This window comes from Pleurodeles waltl, chromosome 7 (genome assembly GCF_031143425.1).
Source record: "Pleurodeles waltl isolate 20211129_DDA chromosome 7, aPleWal1.hap1.20221129, whole genome shotgun sequence".
Lineage (NCBI taxonomy): Eukaryota > Metazoa > Chordata > Amphibia > Caudata > Salamandridae > Pleurodeles > Pleurodeles waltl.
The window spans coordinates 154,847,653-154,865,262 of NC_090446.1; the positions used below are offsets into that span (position 1 = coordinate 154,847,653).

At 44.9% G+C, this 17,610-nt stretch overlaps 1 protein-coding gene across 2 annotated transcripts in view; it reads left to right on the forward strand.

The window, feature by feature from the left end:
* LOC138303899 (piezo-type mechanosensitive ion channel component 2-like) overlaps positions 1-17,610 on the forward strand; it is a 733,706-nt gene that overhangs the window by 674,503 nt on the left and 41,593 nt on the right. For both annotated transcript variants that reach the window (XM_069243434.1, XM_069243435.1), the window contains one exon: positions 4,031-4,110. In XM_069243434.1, the coding sequence (XP_069099535.1) occupies positions 4,031-4,110 (80 nt within the window). The remainder of the gene's footprint in view (positions 1-4,030; positions 4,111-17,610) is intronic.

Here is a 17,610-nt window from a genome sequence, read left to right on the forward strand (position 1 = left end):
ACTGGTGTAAGCCATTTGAAACTGAACCGTTGGGTATCCAGCATTAACAGACTTTTTTTGCTGCAAGCTCTTTGACATGAAGGCTAAAAGATTTAGGTGACGATGGCCCAATTGGACGTGATTATAGCACTGCTGATCCCGAACTGAATTGTATTGATTGTTTGATTAGTTGAAACGATTATAGTGAAAAGGATTTACATGCAATCACCCCCAACCCCCACGGCCGTGCCCCAATAAAAAGAAATACGAACAATACCACCATATTTTCACATTTAATTTATAGACCATCGTTAGTCTATAAGATATTTATCCCCTTAATGAGCTGCGATCCTTATGGTTAAAGGCCTGCAGAAACCACCTTTAAGTGTTGCCCTACGTGACCTAGGCTTTCAACTGATGGAACGAGGTTTAGACCTCTGTAATATTGCTCTTTGGCCATCTGTGCAGCAATCTTGTTATTACCCTCACAGTTACCCAGCCTATTGCGGGCTCATAATGGGCCTTCAATAAATATTGCACTGGACCACCGGTGAGTATTGCAGTTGCCATACCCGGAGACAGTTGTCAGTAAATATTGCATAGGTCCCTTTATTGCACTAAACTCCCTGTGACAATCGAAATACCCTAGAATGTGTGGTGCCCACATTGCACCTTCAACAGAATTGCACTCGAGCATCATTGAGTATTGCCTCACACACTACAAACACAGAGTCAGTCAAAAATAGAAGTTATGCTGCTATAACACTAAGGGGCAGATTTATGTAAAGTGGCGCTACACCGAGTGCAGCGCCACTTTCCCTGCACCCCTTAGCACCCCCCTACTGCCACCATGTGTGTGCCGTATTTAAAATACTGTGCACCATGGCGCAGGGTAGGAGGCAATAGTGTCATTTTTTATGACACTATTAATTTACTCTGGAGGAGTAGCACCAAAATACTGGGGCTACTCCTGCAGAGTACATAGTGGTCTATTCTAAAGAACGGAAGCCCCCTTTTAAAGCCTGCTCTTGACTAGGCGTTAAAAGTGTCGTAATAAATGGCACAAGGAAATCTCATTGATTTCCTTGCACCATTTTACCGGCTTCCCTAAAGGGGGAAGGCCCCCTTTGCATACATTATGCCTGGCTCAGGGTTAGTTTAAAATGCGGAAATGCTGATCTGAGAGTTAAGTGCCAAGAAGATCACCAGGAAGAGGATCAGTTTGATCCAAGGAAACCTACAATTTCTTCTGAGCCCCACCCAGAGCAGTGGCAGGCCTTGCACTATGGACATTACCATTATGAGAGACACTTGGATCCCTTCATGATAAATCATGAAATGAGCCTCTGGTAATTCACATACCTTTAGACCTAATTAAGGATCTTCAGGTCCTTATGACTGATTGTTATTTCAGATTTCCTCAAACACAACCAAAATCTACTCACCCAGTGCTGCCTCAGCTACAGCAGCCTCCACAAGTAACACAACCACAGCTACACCACCACAACAATCAGTTCCACAACCACCAACATCTCAGTCTGTACCATCTTTACCATCACCACAGATAGTAGAAGCAAATACTACAGAGGAGTTTGACATTGAGGAAAAAGAAAAGGGTAATGCTCTTGAGTTTGCCAGCCAAGAATGGGATGACTACATTGACAATCCAGAAGCAGAAGCAGATTTCCCCCAAAAGCCGATAGAGCAAGCTTCTAAAAGATTTGTTTCATCCATCCAAGTGAAACAACTCATTATTTTCTTTATGACTTTACAGACATTCATTTATTGTGTCACCCACTGAAGTAGCCCTTTAAAACATGTCTTAGGCCTGTCATTGCAGTCTGTAGTGCAGTCTTAACCTGTTAACTCAAACTGGCAAAATAAACCTTTTGCTGGACCTAAAACACTCTTTAATACATATACATCACCCCTTAAGGTAACCTCTAAAAAGCCCATAGGGAAGGGTGCATTGCATTTTTGAAGTAGTACATGTGTTTTTAAGTTTTACGTGTCCTAGTAGTGAAAAACTCCTGAATTCATTTCTTACCTATGTGAGGCCTATCCCTTCTATTGGATAACAATGAATTACCTTATTACATTTAATAAGTGCTAACCTTGGATTGGAAATAGGTAGAAAGGCCATGTTTGGTCTCAAACAAATTGTAGTTTTAAAGCCTCTTTAATGGTAAAGTCACGTTTTAAGCTACAATTGTGAAAATGCCACTTTTAGAAAGTTTGCATTTCTTGTCCTAACGATTTGGTGCCTGCTGCCAGGGTCCTGGGTCACATAATCCTGATATTAGGCTTTGTGTATTCCTCTCAGACAGTGATACAGTAGGGCTTAGGTATAGGGAGGATGGTCCATCTTGATAGGATGGGTGTGGGCAGAGCAGTTCCCTGTCCTTCTTACTCTTAAAAATAAATTGTCTCCAATGCACACAAAGAAGCCTAACACCATCCTTTTTTCACCCCATATGTCTTGGAGCCTTAGCAGGGGAAGAAAGGAACTTTCCAGGACTATATTCAGGCTAGTCTAGAGGTTTTCCCCACTTCAAAGGATGGCACTAGGTCTAAATATTGGACCCTCAGACCAACCCTTCAGTACACTCCTGGACATGTTAAAGTCACCAAATGGATTGCCGTTTTCTGCAGAGGACTGCCCTGCTGCGAGAGGCTTGCCTGGACCCCCAGAGGACTGCCCTGTTGCTAGGAGCTTGCCTGGACCCCTAGAGGACTTCTCTGTTGCTTGAGGCCTACCATGCCGAAGGAAAACTCAACCACCTCCTTGTTCCAAGGAAGACTTGAGTAACCCTGGGATCAGTTGGCTGACTTCCTGCTGTGAGCTACAGGACACAACCAGCTCCAGCATCCCTACACCTACCCTGCTGCAACTGGACCTGCCTGAGCTGCGCTGACGTCTGCTAGAGAGAATCCCTTATCCCCAAGACGTGCCTCCTCAGGTACTGGATCCTTGTCTAGCATCAGAATGCACGCCTCTCTGACAAAAAGGAGAAATCTTGAAGTTTGGGGCTCTTAGTGACCACAAATGGGTCCGTTCATGTTGAGATCCTCCCACTTGCCACGACCACGAAGCTCTGGTGAACTTGACTCTTCAGGCTACAATGACTACAAGCGATAAATGGTAGCGCAAGATATGCACTTTGTGCTACAGCAAGAGCAGCCCACTGTGACCACCGACCCAAAGCTTCAGCGATGACCAACTTCTATGCTTGACCTGCTCTTCGCGTCACCGCAGTGATAGCCACCGCTGTCCAACCTGCTCTTCGCACTACAGCGGCGACCATATGCAACGCTTTCCTCACATCCTCCTCCATTCCAAACTGGATTCTTCACACCGGACTTTTAGAAGGTAATTTTTTCAGCTGGACTAACCTGGTCCTTACATCCAGCCCGTGCTCCATTGCGGACTGCCTGAACTTGTGACTTTCTCTTGGTCTATCATCACCAAATGACCTTGAGTAGCGTTTTGTTATTTAAGGCACTTTACTTACCTAAAACTTTGAAATTGCATATCTACTGTTCTAATGATTTGATTTTTGTTTTGGTCTCATTCTCCTTATTAAAATTTATGAAGCTGGGATTTTTCTTGTATTGTATTTTCACTTTATTACTGTTTGTGCACTGCATGAATACTTAACACAGTGCTTCTAACTGCTTTTGTGCCAAGCTACCAGAGGGTTAAGCAAAGGTTAATTTAGTGACCTTTGTGGCTCACCTTGACAAGGATTGTTGTTCTTGTTTGTGTAGAGTTTCACCCCCTCAACCAATAGCCCAATCTCTTATACGTCATTAATTTTACGGACCACAAGAAAATAAATAAATAAGGGATCACTAAAAAGAACTTAAACAATTAATAGTTTTCATATCAGTTGTCGCCAGTTATGCTTTCGAGAATTTTATTTGCTGAATCTTGCAGTTGCCATGTTTTAAAATCCGGCCAAATAGATTTCTATAGAAAGTATACTTTAGATTTCATTGTTTGCGTTGTTTGGTCAATCTGAAATCTCTTTGTTATGTTTTTTCTACTTAGCATGCTCCAGGATTTACTTCCTAAATATCTGAGAGGATCCAATGGCCCTGAGGCCAAAATCGCTCATCGATTACAAGTTGGTATGTATGTGTTGTGTGGACTCACATTAAGCCTGAACCTCCCCATTGATAGGATCAAATTATAGTTCTATAAACTGCCAATGAAGCATACTGGTGAAAAGACCGAGGATTTCTGCAGAAACTGACAAGTGAGTATGTCCCAAATCATGGAGTTTCGATCAGTGTTTACCTAGTGGATCAAAAAGCAACATTTCAAAAGGATGAAACATAGAGGTAGGTCACTGGGTATACTACAACCAGGAATGTGAAACAACCTTAACTTTAGCTTGAGATTCGATCCCAACTACATGAGTGTTGGAGTGGAAAAGTCCCTCACATGGTGATGGACATGTACACCTGCCTTGAGTGCTTGAACTGGATGGACCCTGGTGCTGAACTTTGTTGTCATGGGTGAACACGAATAACGGGTGTGCACAATGTCATAGGCCTGTCCAGTGGCGCCATAGGGGAGGGGGCGAGGGAGAGATTACACGTGCACTCATACACCTCACTCACACCTAATTATTCACACACACACTCACACACCCATTCGCAACACTCACTAACAAATACACATGCATTCATACATGCATGAATGAATGCACACATGCAACAGACATAAAAATAAAAAAACTTACCTCAAGATCAGCAGATCTGGCCAGGAAACCTCTGCGGTCCCAGGAGGGTTGGGACTGCTGACTTCCCTCATTGGCTGATGGGGTCAGTGAGACTGCTGACCCCACCGCACTTTGTCATGAGGTGTCACTGACTCAGCCATAGCCACTTCAGGGCTTAAAACTGAAGCACCCAGGTCCGAAGCAATCAGTGACACTCTCCCTCATTGTGAGGGGGAGGGCCTTGAGGCACCTTTGCCAGGCTGAAGAGGTCACACCCACAAGAGCTGTGACTTCTTCAGCCTGGCAAAAGTCCGCTGAGACAACTAGGAGTTGCGCATTTAGCACATGTCCAGCTCCCGGCTGCCTAACCTGAACCAAGAGTGTCTGTTAGAATGACTTTTTGTTCAGCATGATAGACACCCTTCATACCAGGATAAATGTGAGGTGCGTGGCCCCTCAGCCCGTACGGACGAGCTGCTGTTGGGCCTGTCTCAATGATTGCAGTCTTGTTAGACCAGGAGGGGTGAAAGGCTACCACCTTTGCCAGGAGTTAAGTAGCATGAGCATGGTGTTGGCAGCATACCATTTAGTAATCAGTAAAAGTTAACAAGTCTTTCTACCTGTGTCACTGGAGTGAGGTCTACAGACTCACACATGTAAAGTTACACTGCTGTGTTTTTAACTCACCTTTGGACTACAGCAACTTGGTATGTAGGGTTGTGCAGCATGTTAATGGTTGCATATGTGTGCTGTGTGTATTTGTACCTGTGAATGTTACAATATATGGAAGATCCTGGGTTTCATTTAGTGAGACCTGGGGCTGACTAAAGGAGCATGATGATGTAGAGGAATCCCCTCAAACAGATTTGTGGACTGCTGTATTCCTGTGAACTGGGTGGGACACCCACTGGAGGAGGCAAGGTCGGCTCTTCAGTACACTTCAAAGTGTGCTCTTTGAAGGAGAGGTCACTGGTAAGGGGCTTGGGCTCAGGAAGGAGTTGGCAGTCAAAGTAATAATAAAGAGCAGGGCTGGGGTCCTATGGTAACCTTTTCATGCACATATCATGTGGCTGACATCTAGGTGTGAACCTCTAGGCAGTCCCATGGCCTGTGTTGTCAGGCTATCAATTTTTTTTTTTTACCAATTCTATTTACTGAAACAAGCAAACAAGGTTCACATAGCAAGTGGACATTATCACATCAGTTATAGATTTAACACACTACATTGCTACATTGTGAGGCAGCCTGTGATGGGTTTACTGAAATATGATCTGTGATGTACATTTTCCTTGATACCTAACTCCTATATTCCTCCCACGCTCCCCCTATCTTCTTCCATTGTTTGGGACAGCCCATGCCCTTGTTAATTACTTGTTCTGCCCTCTGGTACCAGTCTAGATCTGATTGCAAATCTGTTGCAGTTGGAGCAAATGTTTGGCCCATCGCCCTAGCTATGTTGCGTTTTGCCACTCTGGCGGCCAGTTGTAGCCAAATCTCTTTGTTTTTAAACACGTGGATTCCCCAGACACCTTGGCATACTATGGGACCTTTACGGCCAAGACCCAGGACATCAACCAAGCGATCCCAGATCAATATTGTTTGATCTTCGGGCATCCTCCAAAGTGTGTGAAAGAATGTGCCTTCTTCTGTGCAGCCTCTCAGGCACAGCGGTGTGAGTGTTTTGCCTATTTTGTGTAACATCGTCTGCGTATAGTACGCTCTGTGTAGTATTTTAAGTAGCACTAGTTAGAACCAAGCCTGTACGGCTATCTCTCGAGGGGTCCTGAGAGCTTCATCCCATTCCTCATCTTCCAGGGTGCCCACATCTTCCTCCCATGCCTCCCTTAGTTGGTCCAGCAGAACGGGTGAATTATTCACCAGTGGCATATATAACAATGAGATCCCTTTTTCTGGCATGGGTTCTGTTAGGATCCTGTCTTTTAGTGGGGAAGCTTCAGGTACCTCCTCACCTTCTCGTATTTGTTCCAGGAGTGCTTGGGACAATTGTATATATCCATAGCATTCCGTTTCAGCTAGGTCATGGTCGTGCTGCAAATCATTAAAACTTATGAATTTTTTCACCCTCCAAACATTACTCAGGTTCTCAGTTCCTATCAGTTCCCATCTCTGAAATCCTTGCAGCCCTCCCGCTTCCTTTAGTAGCTCTCTATGCCAGATCGGGATTATGCCTGTGAGTCTCTCTTTCCAGACCATGCAGTTGTTTGCATCTTTCCAGGCCCTGACTACCCCCCAAATATGTAGTGGGAGGTCCCTTGTCCTCTTTGTTTTACATATCAAAGCCTCATGGTTGCCTCTGCCCATTGTGTCTCTATCCACTTTATATGCTGGGTCCTGTCTGTCAGCAAACACCCACTCATTAATTATTTGGAAGTGTGACCCCCAATAATATTTCCACAGATATGGAACTGCTAAGCCCCCATTGTAGACACCTTTTTGTAATTTGGCTAAGGCTATACGGGGTGTACCCCCATTCCATTGGAGTCAGCAGACCTCCCCCTCAATGTTGCTAAATATTTCTGGGGGAATCCTGTATGAAGTATTCTGCATTGCATATAGAAATCTGGACAGAACCATCATCTTATAGAGCAATGCTCTGCCCATCATGGTCAGTGGGATTTTGCGCCAATTTGAAAGGTCTCCTCCGATTTTGTCCAGTTGGGTGGCCACATTCCTACCTAGGACCTCAAGTGTTATGTAGATGCCCAGATATCTAAAACCGTCTATGACCACCGGAGCCTCACAGCCCCGGGGTAACCCCAGGCGTTCTACTGAGAGAGGATATGTCAGCGATTTGGACCAGTTAATCGAGTATCCTGAATGTTCCTTAAATATTCAAAATATCTGCATAAATCTTGCCTTTGAATGGGAGCTTTGCGTAACATTGAGAAGTACGTCATCAGCATACAGAGAGATCTTCTCCACCTATCCCCCTGGAGCTCGTGTCCTTCTTACCAATGGATCCATACGAATCCATGCCACCAATGGCTCCAATGCTAAGGCTAATATCTTGGAGATAACTTCCACCCCTACTGGGTCCCTCTCCTAAAGTCAAACTCTAGTGGGGAGATTGCCTCATTTACCTTCACCCTAACTGTGGGGAAATTGTATAGCAGGCTGACCCAATTGAGAGACCGAGGTCCAAATCCCATCCTTTCTAGGGTAGCCAACACATAGTGCCACTCTATTGAGTCGAACACTATCTTGGCACTAAGGCCATCATTGTGGTCTGCTCTACCAGGGAGCCCCCTGTTATATGGAGCACCCCATATAGACGTCAGAGGTTAAACCTAGTGCTCCTGTTGGGCATGAAGCCCGATTGGTCCAGATGCATGAGTGAGATTATCATCGTTCGGAGCCTAATTGCCAGGATTTTTGCTAGCACTTTTGCCTCCACATTTAGTAAGGAGATAGGTCTATAGGAGCTGCAGACTGTCGGGGGCTTACCTTTTTAATGGAGAACCATGATTGTCACTGTTCCTTGGTCTGTCTGCAGGCAGTGGTGTTCGTGGGCTTCTTGAAACATGTTCAACATCGGCATGGCTACTATGCTTGCCATGCTTTTGTACATCTCCACCGGCCGGCCATTGGGGCCTAGAGCCTTGCCCGACTGGAGCTCTCTCACATCTTGAATCAGCTCCTCTCCCAACAGATATGCCTCTAATAATTCCCACTCGTCTGAGTTGAGGCCTTGTAGCAGGATGTCAGACAGAAAGTCAACACTATCCTCATGTGTCATTGTTAAAGATGCCTAGAAAACTTCATAGTATGTGGTCTCTGCTATGGCTTTCCCTTATGTGTGTGGAACAACTGTCTCATCCTCTATCGGAAGCACCCAAAAGAACTCTGCGTCTGTCTTCCAACCAGGTCCATAGCCTGCTGGCTTTCTCTCCAACCTTGTATAGCCTGCATTACAATGGCATAGTCTCTAGCCTGCTTTTCAGCCTGAGCCCTTAAGTGTTGGTGGAGTTACAATTTTTACTTGTCCTCTGGGGTATTCGTGGTTATTGTTGATAATTTAATAATATATTTTTCTATGTTCACGCATGTCAGCTTTGTGTCTTGGCTCCTATTAGGGCCTGGGCTTGTCCCCGAATCACAGCTTTGAATGCCTTCCAGGTGGTACCTGCCGAAGCCACCGATCCCACATTCTCTTTGAAGTAAAGATCCGCTCCCTTCCTCAATTTGGCTTCTATTTCTCGATCCCACAGGCTCCATGAATCTAGGCATGGTGGTAATGAATAGTCTCTCATAGGTACCCTTAAAAGGACCTCCACTGGTGAGTGGTCAGATATCCCTCTCGCCTGATGCATAGTCACCCGAAACCGGGCCGGCTTTGTGTTGAGTGGAAATATGTAGTCTATATGGGAAAAGCTCTGATGAGCCGCGGAGTAATAGGTGTAATTACGTGTCTGTGGATGGTGAGCTCTCCATATATTGACCAGTTCAAGTGTTGCCACAAAATGGGGAAGCAGCCCCTCATCACCACTAGCTTCTTGTCCCCCAGATCTATCTATATCAGTGTTCATGGTAGTGTTCATGATTCCCCCCCTCAGAATCAATGTACCACAGGGCAGCCTCAATAAAAGATCTCCCACCTCCGAAAAATATATTTTTGTGCAAGCGTGGGCATATACACTAAGCAAACGTTTAACATGGTGCCTTCCCATGTGCTGGTTTATGCCACGTAACGTCCATTGGTGTCATGCCACACTTGGTGGGGAGTAAGGGCTACTGATTTCTTGACCACAATCCTAACTACCCTTGAATCTGCTGTAAAATTGGCATGTGCCTTCAATACATACCCAAAACGGTCCCAGGCCCTCCTTTAAGGTGTGTCTCCTGCAACAATACAATGTGAGGTGCATGACATTTCAGATGTTGCAAGACCAATATATGCTTAATTTTACCACCTAAGCCATTTACATTCCAAGACCGGATGGTCAGATTTCGAGTGTTGGTGTGTGTCATAAGCGGCTGAGAGGTCGGTTTCCAATGTGGCAGTCCCTCTCCCAGCTGTTGCCTATATCTGCCCTCACATCCTTTGTCTGTGACCAGTGCCTCTACCATTTGTAAGTAAACCTTGTGTATGAAAAATTGTAATACATGTGAAACAAAACAATCCCTGTTAGTGCCCCCCTCCCTGCAACCCTGCATTGTGAGTGTCGAACAACCCACCTCCCCAACTCGCAGAGTGCCTGTTGCCCCTGATATAACATCTCAAAGATTAGAGTATGTCATCACCACCTGTATCGTTTGATTAATACATATTTGTGCATGGCTGACGCCCCCTTGTAAACGTGGAATACTGTATCATGCTAGGTGTTCAGTTCAGGAATGTCTGAGTCCCTTCCCCAGTTTCTATCTCTATCTCGGTGCCCCTCTAGTGCTCACCCCTGAAAAAAAGGAAATTAGGGCTCCAAGTCCTGGCAGCAGCGTTAGATGTGGGGCTGACCACCCGCCACCGCACTGTACCCCCGCTTTGCGTCTGTTGATGTGTGTCTCTGCTTGTTGTTCGTTGCTGCATTATGGACTCCAGCCCTGTCCGAGGGACGATGCATCTTATGCTCTCTGCTCATTTTCTTGTCCACTACCTGCCAGCCCTCCATCCAGTCCCAGGCCTCCTTGGGTGTGAAGTGAGATGTCTTTCAGTCAGCCACGACCCGTAGTTTAGCTGGGAACAACATCATGTACTTGATTTCCTTCCTGCATAGTACTTTGTTTACTTCTTCAAAATGTTTCCATTGGAGTTGTACTTGCATGGCGAAGTCTGGGAAGAATCTTATAACAGCATTGTCAATGAGAAGGTCGCCACGGGATCTAGTGGCCTGAAGAGTAATGTCTCGATCCCTGTAGTTTAATATCCTGGCAATAATTGTGCATGGGGGGCACATGGTCACGGGTGCGGGCCCAGCATTCTGTGCGCCCTCTCAACTGAAAAAAGTTAAACAATCTCCTTGGTTTGAGTTTGTTGGGTACTAGGTCCTCCAGAAATAGATCCACATCTGGGGCCCTCCATACCTTCCGGCACCCCTACCACTCTAATGTTGTTCCTCCTGGCCCTTCATTCCTGGTCTTTCAGTCATGCAGCCATTGCTGCTCCCTGGGTCTTCAGTGTCCTCACCTGATCCTCCAGGCACTTTATAGTGGATTGTAACCCTTCAATACTTGTTTCTGCTACTGACACTTTCTCAGAGATTTTGCAGAAGTCTGCCCTGAGCCAATTACCTTCAATTACTACAGCATCTGGTTTGGGTTCAATCGGTTTAATAAAAACTCGTAGGTCCTGGATTGTAGCCATGAGGAGCGCAATGATGGTTCGCTCCCAGCTGTACGATCCTCCAATGGTCCTACCTGCTCAGATTCACTCAGCGATCTCCCTTGCGTCAACATCCTCATCGTATATTTATCAATATTAAAGGTTTGCACTACTTTCTGTGCGCGCCCCCTGACCATGTCACTGGCATGGAGGTCCATCAGGATCTCGTGGGTCCAACTACACTCCTCCTCTTCGAGTGGCCCGCGCAGGTTGCACACCCCGCTCTCCTCAGGACTGGTCGGGCCTCAACAATCACCTGGTCCCGGCTACAATTCCTGGTCACCTCCACCAGTGCTCCGCTACTCACTCTGGGTGGTTCCGCCCGCCATTTTGTAGGGAGGGGCAGCCTGGACCTTTTTTCCTGGCACAAATTTGTGTCTTATCCCCAGGTGTGGCTTCACTTTTGCGTTCTCTGGGTCCAGGATAGGTACTCTCCTCCTTCATCAGCTAGCATGGTTAGGATTGCAGTATTTATTTATTCGGGAGATTTACAGGCGATGGTGGAGCTCCCTTAGCCCACTGCCATCTTTTTTGGTGGCTAGCCATGCCCATGGGCTATCAGATTTGGAGTTGCTCTTTCTGTGACTGACTGCTTTCTGGTAGAAGGGTAGTGCAGAGTAGGAGGTACTTCAAAAGGAAGCAAGCAACCAACATAAAGACAAAATCACATTTAGGGGAATATTTACGAGCCCCTAGTGCCACTGGAGTGTGACTTTACTTGACGCTCCAGTGGTGCTAACCTCTGCTCCATATTTACAAGGGGGTGTAATGCCACGTTTTGTGGTGTTACACCTCCTTGTAAAAAAAGGGCCCCTCCGACGCAGTTATCTGCGTCAGAGGGGTGTGCAATGGGTGTTGTGGTGGGCGTGCCTCAGATTTTGACGCTGCCTCAGATTTACAAGATTTCATAAACCTATGGCAGCGCCTAGGGGTGGCATTAATAAGGCACAACGAGGAGGAATACTTTTATTCCTCCTCGTTTTTTGCTTTTTGCAGCATGCATAGAAAAAGCAAAATGCCAGAAATTATTGTTTATGTGCTGGAAAGTGTCCCTTCCTACACATAAACAATCATTTGAAAATGACCCTTTGCCAAAGCACCATTAGTGATTGTTTATGTGCGGGAAGGGAAACCTTCCGACACAAAAACAATCACACCCCTCAACGCAGACATCCTTGTATGATGGTGCAAGGATGCATGCGTTGGCACTGGCAGCTAAATTTAGTGCCAGCGCAGGGGACAACACAGGGGTGCACTGTATTCACCTAAATACGGCACATCCCTGTGTTGTGAAAATGACGGAGAGCGGCGCTGCCAATTTTGGCACAGCGTCGTGCTCCGTCATTGTCCCATAAATATGGGCTTTAGTGTCTGGAGATGGACTAAAAGAATAGGAGCTCAAATCTCCCAAAATGTCAACTGTCAAGCAGCTGTTTTGGCTGTGCATAGAGGAGAAGTTCTGCAAGACATCTGCCTGTGACCGGGGCTGGGAGCCAGGGCCTGCCAGTCTCTCAGCTCGGTGAAGGGACAGAGAAATCCAAGACCACCTGTCCCTGGACTAACAGTGTCTGTCTGCTTGCCAAGGCTAGTGTGCCCTGTGAGGAAGAGAAGAATGCTTGGAGGAAGCGAGGTCCAGTGAGGGGTCCTGGCAAGTTGATCCCTGTAGCGAGGTGTGAGGAAACAACTGCTGCACTGATTTGGTCATCGTGGCCAGGTTCAAGTCAGTATCTCCAGATGGCAGATGGGGCTGCTATGAAGTAAGCCGTGTTTGCACCAATCAGTCCATGTAAATTTGACAGGATGTGATACCCTTGGACAAATGTAGAAGATGTGACATAATAGGGATAGATTGGAAGATGTACGCAGCAGGACAGGGGAGAAACAACTGTTTTGTTAGGCAAAGCAGGGGACAAAGGGTAGGTATACATTATGCACTAATATGCCTGGACACGAATGTATGACATAATACCGAATAGCATTATAACAAATGGCTTTATAATTATAACGAAAATTCCTTTACAATGAAAGGCTTTTACAACAAGATTTATTACAACGAATATGCCTTCATAACGAAAGCCTTTACCACGAAATGTAAGTATTTAACAAACAAGTATAAATGTTATATATATATATATATATAAATATATATATATATATATATGATCCTTGCTCCAGAACGGCCTACTACCCGAGGGGGTTCGAGCCATATATATATTTGTGTGTTTATATATATATATATATATATATATATATATATATATATATTCACTGAAAAAAACAAAGGTTACAGGGACGTTATAGTTAGGCTCACATTTTAAATATACTAAACCAAATAAATTTATCAGTTATAGTTAAAGTTACCTCAACTAACTATAACTCGTGCCCTAAGGAAACTATAACTCGCTCCCCCGTTATACACAGTTTTTTTATCAGAAATCTTACTGCAAATATTACACTGATATTATCAGCGATATCATGAGTACCGTAATTTGTGGGGTAATTAGCAGTGCGTAGCAAGGGTTATAGTTATATTCGCCCCTTGTGCAGTGGAAGTTGCCCACAATGCCTGGCCTGCAACCAGACACTGAGGACAACCCCTCTACCCCACGCTGCGCAAGGCCCTTTTCCCATGCACGGCCAGGGTTAGCCGCGGCCTCTCTGGGTGTAAGAATAGGTGTGACAGGTTGTATCTGGGGTTGAGGGTGCCTGGGTGTGAGAGTGCGTACATCAGTGTTTTAGTGGGTGCGTCTGTGTGTGCGCGAATCTGTGAGTTGGTACATGAGAGTGTCATTGGGTCTGTGAGTGGGTGTGTCAGAGTCTGAGTGGGTCTGTGAGTGGGTATGTAATTGCCTGAGTGGGTCTGTGAGTGGGTGTATGAGGGTCTGACTGGGGCTGAGTGGGTGCGTGAGGATATGCAAACAGATTTTTATTTTAAATCACACTCATTCATACACTAATTCATTCACTCAAACATGCACTCAGACTCATGCGCCCACTCAAACACCCACTCAGACACTCATGCACTCACTCAGACCCACTCACAGATTCACACACCCACTTTCAGACTCACTCAGACACTCATACACCCACTCACAGATCCACTGAGAGACAGGCCCTGTGGCCAACCCCCGCTACGCACAGCCAAAAGCCATGCGTCCCAGGAGTTGGATTAACGTATAGTAATTAAAATTACTTTACATAAAAAAAAAACATAGAATTTCATTGAAAAAAACAAAGGTTACAGGGACGTTATAGTTAGTTCTAAATTTACTTGTACAAAACCATAGAAATTCAGCAGTTATAGTTAGAGTTATTTCAGGTAACTATAACTCACGTCCTAAGGTAAGTATAACTTGCGCCTTCGCCATTCACAGCTAATTACTCCACATATTGTATCACTGATGACATCTATGGCATCTTTGATATTATCACTGCAACATTTGCATTAAAATTATTGATAAGAAAACTGTACATGGCGAGGCCGCAAGTTATAGTTACCTTAGGGCCCGAGTTATAGTTACTTGAAATAACTCTAACTATAACTGCTGAATTTCTATGGTTTTGTACAAGTGAATTCAGAACCTAAAAAATATGTGTGTGTGTATATATATATATATATATATATATATATATATATATATATACACACACACACATAAATATATTTAAAAGCTGTTTACTTGCCTGCAATATACTTACATTTCCCAGGATTTGCGTTGTAAAAGGTATTCGTTACAAAGGCATAATCGTAAAAATATTTGTTGTAAAGGAATTTTCATGATAAAGCCTTTGTTGTGAAGGCCTCTTGTTGTGTAGCCTTCATGATAAAGGCTGCTTCCCCCAGGACACAAGGCCCATCGCTGGAATACTAAGGTGGGACTGGGAGACTGGTCAAGAATACACTTCAACTCAACGGGTTTGTTACAATGTATATCTGTGTATACAAAAATTATTACCAATATCTTTAAAAAAACAATCTGATTACTGCCATACCAATTGGACTATAGCACGTGTGCGGAGTGAAGTCTGCGACCCCGTATGCCAGAGGTGGCCACTGTGAAGAGGACAATACAGCAGTGCCAGTAAGGACATTGGCCCTATATGCCAAAGTGAGCCACTGGAAAGAACAAGAAGCGTTGCTGGTTCAAGCAGTCAAGCTTCATTGACAGGAGAGGCCTCTGTGGTGACCCTGGCAGGCCTGAGCCCACAGCTTCCAACTGGAACCGGAGCAACCAACCCTCCCCTGTGGGAAGGATCCAACTAACTTACCAGCTCACCAGAGGAAGCGCCATAGGCACCCAACCACTGCCCCGGCAGAGCCACCAGTGCTACTCACCAACAGCCACCGCTGCAGCTCACCATGATGTCTGCCAGTGAAATTCTCCCAGAGCGTTAAGTCACACAGTTCCTGCACGAGCAGGAAAGACAGATAGAAGGACCGGAAGGCTCCAGGGGAACTTGTTCTGCCACATATCACTTTAGGCGCTGGAACACTTTTGGCTTTTAAAAGCATCTGAGTGGTACTCCTGTGACTTGAACTACTAGTGGGGTTTAACCAGAATGTCGCCTATAATGAATGTGGAAAAATCACTATTGTTAGTGAGCGGGAAGTGGGACTCGGGGACCTGCCTATCGAACACTAAATCCCTCACCTCCCTGTGTAAATTGTTTGTATATGCTATATTTCAGTCTTTTGTGTATATAAATACACTGTTTTATCATAAAAACAAGTATTTGACTGTCAACCATTTATTGTTCTTATTGAACTTATTTGAGTTGTGACCCTGTGTTCACCCCCTGTGTATACCTCCTCCTCAAGAAGCCATAAACTGCTCTACTTACGTTACTACTGAGCCAAATGCTGAAGGGATACTTGGTCAGTTCCTCAGGGCCCATAGTAAGCCAGGTCCCATGACATCAGGAGTAAATGTCCTATTCCCCCAAGGCTGGGCCCAGTAGCTCCTGCTTGGCCCTCCAAAAGGACTTCTGAAAATGAGGTTCCAGAATAAAAACTTATTGCACTGTCCTTTAATTTAAGTTAGCACAGGACAAGAGTATCTTTTGACCAAAGAGTAATACACAGCACTTTACAGAATTCCCGAATAATACTATTAATTTGACTTCAATCCTCAGCAAGACCATGAATGGGCAGCTGTCCCAAGATGGCTCCTCCAAAATATCTAAATGTTTTGAGAGGAGAGCTTGTCTAAAGTGAGGAAACATTGCCATCACTCTTCTTACACACTTCCTGTATTCCTACCCCACATGCACAGGGAGCCTTTACACAAATATTCAGTTTTTGTGGGATGAAGACACTCCCAACAGTCAAGGGAAGAAACATCCAATGCATTAGAATTTATTCTTTAAAACTGGTCTCCCCTTTACTGAAAATAATATAATTTACTCCTACCTTATTGGTGATATTGGTGATGATAAACCTATATTTCCCTTTGGGCAAATGTCCGCCTAGTCCTAGAACGTAGAGAAGCATCACAAAAGATCCACACTCATTCAGGATGTTCACAAACACCTGGAACTAGAAACAATATAGTTGATACCCATAGAGGAGTGCGTGGGTAATCCTAAACCTGCACAACTTCAATATAGCTTTCTGTATTTTTTGTAGTATCTTTATTGTTTTACCATAGTGTAACATACATACATATCGTCATAAGCATGGGTACATTTATCAAAGTTAGCACAAAGATGCAGAACATCAGTGTACACTGAGGTGACCTCGCATGGCTGTGTGGGTATGAGGCCATCATTACAGCATAAGTCAGTGAGGTTATAGCATATATTAATGAACTGTAAAAACAATGTAAACACATGCAGACCTCCTCCCAGCTACCCTTCCTACACATTGAGTCAAACTACTTTCACCTGCCTCCCTTGTGCTCCCGCCATTGTGTTACAGGACATATCAACTTACTAGGGTATGTGGCCAATATCAGATACTCCTCAGTCCTTTGGCCCTCCACTTCCCAGATAGCCCAAAATAGCTCTGTGACCACACATGATCCAGGTAAGTTCTTCCATACAGCCTGCTGAATCATGGTGTTTGTGCGTCTGATTTCTGTTCCAATTTCTCAAGGGAAATTTCCCACTGATTCATAAGCAGGCATCTCCCATCCTTGGCTGTTGTATCTGCCAGCATTGCCAGCTCTGTCCCCTTCTATCTCACCAGGACCTTCTTCCAAAGCTCCATTTCTATACCATAGCTATAGACCCTTGTCTAGCACCAGAGCCAAGATCTGAAAGCAGACAAACTGCTTCGTTTGTTTAGTAAATATGCACACTTATAGCAAGCATCTAATTGGATCCTGCAGCAGAATAGAGGCAGTCACCTCCGAAATGCATTGTGTTACCTCTCTCCAGAATGTATCTATCACCAGACAGGTCCATACCATATGCACGAAGTTCGCATCCTCCATGCTACATCAAGAACACATGGATTGGACACTAGTGTACAGGATGAAATATGCATGGTGTACATAATTAAATTTGGTGAAGCAGAACCTAGCATTCCGAGACAGTCTTTATCAATCCCAAGCAGTGAACCCACAA